A 7,216-nucleotide genomic window follows, 5' to 3' on the forward strand; every position below is an offset into this window, starting at 1 on the left:
CTCAGTCATTGCTGCGGCCCCTGTGAGCCGCGCGCCGCCGTTTCCCTGCTATAATCAAGGCGCGTTGGCTAATCCATCTCAGCCAGAGTCCTCTTCTTATGAAATATCTGTGGCTTTTATACAGTTGCCACTCTGTAAGAATTATGTACCGCAGAGGAAGTTCCTCTCCGGCTCTCGTGTTGTTCCTTGGCAGTTTGAATGCTTCAGCTTGTTTAAATGAACGCAGCTAGAAATACAAGTTGGGCTTTTAAATGGAGCGCTCGCTTGACTCCCCCAGTGTCATGAGACATCTGTATGTAAACTCGTGGTGCCTTGACTTCTAGTAAAGCTGTAGTAAATCATTTAGGGCTGTAAACAGTTGTTAAAGCAAACTTTATTTTTATGTTGAGTCAATGTGAAAACAAAAATGTCTTGCGTTTAAAAGCAAAAGGATCCAAAGTGGAAGCTTTCTGTATTGTCTTAAAAAAAAAAGTGTCAGCAAAATGCTTGATATTTCTTTGCAGAAGGGCACTTGAGGTTAGGTGCAAAGTTGGATTTTAGTCCAGAGTTATTGGACTTAGCCTGGAGCTGTTTTATTTGCCTGTATAAGACTAAAACCCAAACCTTGTCCTTGCAGAACTGCAGTGATGCACCGCATACATACTTTATGCCCGAAGACAGGTGCTAAATCATGTTACCTGGGGGGAAAGCTGTTCTTTTTTTCAGTGAGTAATTCTAATGCTGTGCTGTGATTTAGGTGTCTCTGGGAAGCCACAGTGATTGCTATCCAAAAGCTTCCTATTGCCCTAGCTCGGGTGGTACTGAGTTTCATATTCCTAATGCAAAACCATTTCTAGAAAAGTCCCGTTTCTTTATGTGGGATTTATCTGGGAGTAAACAACTCCCTGGGACACTTTAATGACTCATCATCATGAAACTGTCATCTACCCTCTAAATATGTAAATTACTGCCAAGCACACCAGCAAATATCCAGCATATGTTAAATCCGAGCTACCTTTGCTGCTAGCAGCAGCTGAGACACGACATGGTGCTGACAAAAGGGGGTTAAGGAGTCTACTGAGAAGGATGCAGCACAGTGAGGTTAAAAACTGGGAATGCTGAGGCAATTCCTTGAGGTTTTGAGCAGTGTTTTGTGATAATGAAGTCTGCAGAGCAGCTCCTTTGGGAGTTTGTGCTGGGACCTGGTGAAACTGAAAAACTTTTTTTTTTTTTTTAATGCAATATAACTTTCTAAATATGACCTAGTATAAGCCTCCCTATAAAGCCTTTCTGCAGAGCATGGTGACATGCTGGCCCAGAGCAGAGCACTGCAGGCTTCTGCATCTGTCAGTGCTGGCTTTGATATCAAAGCACTTAGCTGTCGCTTATAACTCCGTGGGTTTTTCCTATTCCCCCTTTCTAAATTCATCCCTGGCTCTGACTTGCAATTTAAAAAAAAAAAAAGGCAGTACAAAAGGCTTCAATCTAACTTTGTTACTTACTCTGTTAAGAAGGGTCTGCAAGCTCTGATGGACCAGTGGGAGCTGTGATTTGGGTATGGAGGGAGTAGAGTCCAGTTTTGTTCCTCATAAATGCCTTGCTGAGAAACTGCAAGAATATGGGGAAAAAAGCATGAAAATCTGATATAAGCTAAGTGGGTAACACTGCTTTTATACTAGTGTTGGGCAGGAACTTTTTTTCGCCAGTGGGTGCTCTTTTGCTCTCTAGGTTTGAAGGACCTGATGCAAATGGCAGCAGAAGGGCCTGTGGGGTTGTGGCTGCCCCAAGGGCATTCCTGCAGCCATACCATAGTGGGATGGATGGAGATTAGTGGTAATGCGGGCTCTGGTGGGGGGAGGATGGGACCCAGATTTGAAGCTGGTGGAGAGAAGATCTCAGCTGGTCAGTGCCTGGAGCTGGGCAGCCTTTGTCTCAAGATGCTGCGGGTGGGTTTTGAATGGCAATGGTGGTTGAGTGAATTATTGCTGGGTGCCACCCACTCATGGGGCAGATAAGGAGTAGAAAAATTAGCAGGGGGCAGTCTTGGAGCTGAGGAATGGGTGGCCTTCCTCCCCTTTTGGTGTTGGGGCAGGTGCTGGCACCCTGCAGCGGTGGGAGCTGGCACTTGAGCGTGCTCCCTGAGCAGAAAAGCACCCCATGGGGCAGAGTGTTGGGCATCAGGTTTATTCTCCTTTTCCTCTCTCCCGTTGCCATCTCCTTCTCCAGGAGTTAAATGCCTCTTCCCCCTGCTCCGAGGCTAATTGCGTCCCTAGGGTTTAACACGCGTGTGTTTGTTTTATTCAACGTGTTGGCTGTTCCCACCGGAACAGGCTGATTTTTATATTTTTTTTTTTAGGGATTGGGCTGCCTTTTTTTTTTTTGCTTATTGTGCACAACAAGCAACTGCACAAGATATTCGTGGGGGAGGGGGGTGTGGAATTGTAGTAATGCCAATACTTTTTGAATATTATAAACCTGGCTTATCAGCCCGACGCAGAGCTGGAATTTGTCTCTTCCTGTGCTGCATCTCTGCTTTCTGAGAGGGGCGTTTAAATACAGGCTGGAGACGCAGCCTTTCCAGTGTGCTCTGCTGGGCTGTGACAGCAGCAGCGGGGCTGCTTGAGCGGCTTTCTTTTTGCACTAATTCCTCTCCAAAAAGGAACTTCTCGGGGAGAAGGCTCTGAGACTGCATGTCCCAACAGTACCCGCTGAAGGAGGTGAAGGGAGACGCGGTTTGCTTCGTACCTGGCTCTCCTATCTTCTCCGTCCTAATGGAGCCGGCTTCTTTTTGCTACCCCCGGCTCACCTTTCTCCGCTCGCCCTATGGCCAGTTCGGGGCAAGCGCTGGCTCTTCGCAAGATTTGGCCCCGTGGCCACAACGTTTGGTGACGCAGAGGTGGACTGGGCCGGTGGACGGTGCGTGACTGGGGATGGAAAGGGTCAGGGACTGGAGCGGGATGGTATGGGGTAGCAGAGAAGCCCACTGAGATTTGGAGGGGCTTTGGAGACGGTGGGCAAGGAGGGAGGCAACAGAGATAGGGCTTGGTGGATGCGTTGGTGCGGTTGTGTTGATGCGCTCTCCTCTTGGACCGTTCCTGGTGGTGCTCGCTTGGCCGCTGTCATCTCCACCAAGGAGTAGCTCCTGTCCCTGCTACACCCTCGTGCCTGGGCAGGCTGGCCAGGGAGAGCTGATAAACAACCTCAGCATGGAAAAAAATAAAAATAGAAACTGATCTTAGCCAGTCTTTTGTTTCATAAGCTTGTTCACTTGCTGAAATGAATCCGTCAGTGTTTGAAACCTGAAATACCTGCTGGAGGCTAGGCGGGCTTGTTTCACCTTTAGGGTTGTGATGCTGTCAACTCTGTCCTTTAAACTGCTATTAAAAGTATCAAGTGTGGGTATAGGGGAAGGTATTAAGATCCTCTATTGTAGATTTGTCTCACTACAAGTAAATACCTTAAGAGTATCAGCTTGGTTCAAAATTTTACATGTTGCTTTACTGCAAAGAATCTATGTGGAGAAACTCTGTAAATGCTGCTGTTTTAAGATCTGAGCCCTGCTGTTTGTGCTGATCCCAAGGACAGGAGTCTTGACTATAAAACTTGTTTTGGAGAAGATATCAAGCTTGATGAGATGAGGTCCTGAGCAGCCTGATGTAGTTTTGAAGGTGGCCCTGCCTGGAGCAAGGAGTGGGGGTAGAGACCTCCAGGGGTCTCTTTCACCCTTGCGTACTTTATGATACACTTCCTTTACATCTTATTAACAGTCTGAATATGATGCGCCTTACCTGGAAAAGCTTGTCAGGTGGCATGCAAAAAAAAAATATGGAGGAGACTGGATGAGCAGTCTCGGCAGAGAAAATGCGTAGGAGGTGTTTAAAAACATGCATTGCCTGTGGTTTCATGCAGCGGAAACAAGTCTGTAGCAGAGACTGAAAACGGGGGTATGTGGCTCTGACTGAATCCCTCGGCTAAAAGTGATGCCTCTTCCCGAGCCGTGCCCTGCCTCATCTTGCTTTGCACCGGGAAACGTTTGCTGCCACCTGGTAAATATGATCCCTGGGAAATTTTTACTTAAGACACAGTAATTGTCAGAGTTACTGTAGGGGAGTGACCCAGTCTTGCCAGCATTTGGATAACTCGCTGTTTATTTCTGCCTTTTATTTTTTAGGGTTCTGCCTTTTCTAAGGCTGACTTGATGTTGCTTTGGGGAGTTAGGTTTTTTCCTTTTTTCTTTTTTTTTTTTCTTTTGGCCAGCATAGACCATTCCTCTGGGCTTTAAATATCCAGCTGGGGGAGACTTGGCTTATTGTTATGAAAGTCTTGAATTGTAAGGAAAGTGAAGCAGTAGAATAAGGTGGAGGAGGGGGAGGATGTGGCATCTTCCTTCCAAAGCTTTTTAGGGACTGCATATTCGAGCCCCGGGCTTAGATATAAGTCTCTTTGGATGAGGTGAGGTCTCTTCAGCTTTATTTTCTGCAACTTGCTGTTATAGTGCAGACTTACTGCCCTGTTTCTCACTCCCTTACGCTGGCTCCTCACTGAATGCATGTGTTTAACCCTGGCACTGCTGCTGCCCGTGCAGCTGAACTGTCATGCTGGGTAGCATGGAAAAAAAACATTGGAGCCCAGCTCTGCAATCGGCAGGCAGCATGCTCGCTGAGTGCAGCAGCTATGTCTTTAAGAAATTCGCTATATCTGCCTCTCAGCAGCAGGTTTTCTTCCCTCTCTTTCTTCCTGCATCTTCACATCCTCTTGTTTTCCCTGTACTTCTATCTGTAAGGTACAGTATCTTCTCACTTCAGTTGAGCCTGGCTGCCACAAAGCTTTTTTTTTTTTTTTAAGGAGGCACACAAGCTTTCTCTGTACAGCATCCAGCAAAAACTGCCGGCTCCGAAGCGCAGGGTCACTTTAATTATTCTATTTTCCCTCCTTGCTACCAGAGGCAAATAGCTCAAGAAGCAGCAGGATCTGGGTGGCTGGAGGAGAAAACCCAAAGCCCAGCCTTGGCCGGGGCTGCGGTGGCATGCGGAGTGGTGCTTTGTAGGCATGAAGTTAGCGGCTCGCCGGCATCGGCATCGCTGCTCCGGTTGGGAGAGCTGGGTTGGAGGTGCCCATCTGGGAGCTAATGGGTCACGCTCTCACTCCACCCATTTGCCACTCGCCAATTGGAAGTGAGGGAGAAAGATGCTCTGGATGGATTAATATTGGAGCCATTGAAAACGCACGAGCCATTGCCACCTCGGCCACCTGAGCAAGTGGCATTTGGGAACAAGTGTGGTGACTCAGGGGGAGCAGCCAGGAAGGGAGCGAAGGCTGTTTGAACAGCATCTCTATTAAAGAAGTAGTGCAGGTAAGTTGTGTTCTTGAAGAAAAAAAAAAAAAAACCCAAACCAAAACTGAAGCACTACTGTTGCTGGGTGATGCATTTGGACAGGAAATCTAGAAAACCATCTCTGCTAGCTCTTTAATTATTTAATTCGCTAAAGTAAGACAGTACTTGATGTATTTTCAATGGGCTTTGCTGCTTAGTGATGATATCTATTGCCTGTGCCGGATGTCTCTGTGCTGCTGTGTTTAAGGATGGAGAATACCTTTTTGAATTCAGTTTACATTAACCAGAGTGCTGTATTTCAGGGTTTGAATTTAGTTTCAAAATATGCATGGGGGGATGAGCACAAGGGATCTTACCTGTTCTGGTTTTTCTCTAATTAATGCTAAAACATCCTAACAGCCTGTCTGCAAGGCTTTACATACTGATGTTTCACGTGGGGAAAGTACAGTGCTGAGTGAAAACAAAATGCATATATGTAATCTGTTTAAAATGCTAGCAAACATCATCCCTGTTGCTGTAGTCATGGAAGCCATGTAGACGAACCATAAACAATGTCCCAATGAATAACACTCTATCATGGATTGTCAGTCTGCAATTATTTCACCACTGGACCAGGGCATTTTTATTTTGGGTTGACGATGGACAGCAAAATCAGATCTGGTGCTGCTGGCTGTCCCCCCACCCGCTGTGGTGGTAGTGTTACTGCTGCTGCTTCGTGTCTCCTAGACATAAAAACTCTATGGAGTGACTTGTGTTATCCTCCCAAGCCTGTTGTGATTTGAAATACCTGTTTCTGTGGGGAGGGCAGTGGCTGCAGAGGGCAGCTGGGCTGCCATTTGGGTATCCTTTAGGCTGTTTTCACTTTTAATGGCAAGGGGAGATTTTTTCTTTCAGTGACTTGCCTGGAACCACAACTTAAAAGGTGTTTGGTGATCAGGTGGCTGGGTTCACTGCTCTACTTCTGTGTCTTTCCATGTTTCCAGTACAGAGCTTGGGTTTGAGCTAACTTCTGGGTTTGGGTGTAAGTTTGAGCTGGTCTCCTGTTTCATCCAGATGTGTTTTTGGGGGGTGGTGGTAGGAATGGGTGCAGGAATAACTCTGCTGCAAAGCTTGAACCAGCCACTGTTTAGCAGCTGTTTTCATTCCTGGTGGCAATTAAGACAGGGGATAAAAACTTTATAGCAATGCACTTTGTTCCAAAACATGATCCTTGTGCCCTGGGGGGGTGCTGGAGTGTGAAACTGGTGATGCTGGAGCATCTCCTCCAACTAACCCCAAAGAAGTCTTACAGCTACTAGTTTACACCTTGCAGCTGCTTAACTTTTATGGTATTTAACACAACTGAAACAACGCTCCCTTCCTCTGAACAGCCCCAAGCAACTGAAATGTTGATAGACTGTCTCTTAACCATTTTTGCGTGTTTTACATGGTGCTGCTGCAGATGAGTGGCAGGTGGTGGCCTCTGGAAGACCTGCCTGTACAAGGGAAGCATTTCAGCAAAGAAAAAATGTCTGAAGCACCTTTGTGAAGCCACATTCAACCCCAACCAAGATTTGGGGCCACTGCAGTATCTCTTTTTGATTAAGAGTTATGAGGTTTTTGATAGGGCCCTGCAAGTGAAAGAGCTGTCTGAAAAGCTGTCACTAAGAGTTAATGCTTTCTAAATTATTTAAATGTTTCAGGAAAAGTCTACTGAGAAGCCTCAACTGGTCTGTTCTTGGGCCTTTGCCAGCTTGTGGGATCTCTGGAGGTATTTGCTTTCGCTCCTCTCTATGCAGCACTTATGCAAGAAATCCTTGCAAGTCTTAAATCACTTTTCTTTTTTTTTTTTAGAGGGCCCAACAAAAAGAAACCTCCCCCTTCAACTTGGGGGGAAAAAAAAAGGCAAATAGCACAAATTGT

General features: G+C 46.4%; 1 protein-coding gene across 2 annotated transcripts in view; it reads left to right on the forward strand.

Annotated features, from left to right (window-relative positions):
* Positions 1-2,505: 2,505 nt before the first annotated feature.
* Positions 2,506-7,216, forward strand: part of SLC4A11 (solute carrier family 4 member 11) — a 97,522-nt gene continuing 92,811 nt past the window's right edge. The window contains exon 1 of one of the 2 annotated variants that reach the window (XM_063335877.1): positions 2,506-2,895. In XM_063335877.1, coding sequence (XP_063191947.1) covers positions 2,670-2,895 — 226 coding nt within the window. In that variant the 5' untranslated portion in view covers positions 2,506-2,669. The remainder of the gene's footprint in view (positions 2,896-7,216) is intronic. The other variant, XM_063335879.1, reaches the window with a different exon arrangement.

The sequence above is a fragment of the Chroicocephalus ridibundus genome, chromosome 5, assembly GCF_963924245.1.
Source record: "Chroicocephalus ridibundus chromosome 5, bChrRid1.1, whole genome shotgun sequence".
In the NCBI taxonomy this organism is placed as follows: Eukaryota; Metazoa; Chordata; class Aves; order Charadriiformes; family Laridae; genus Chroicocephalus; species Chroicocephalus ridibundus.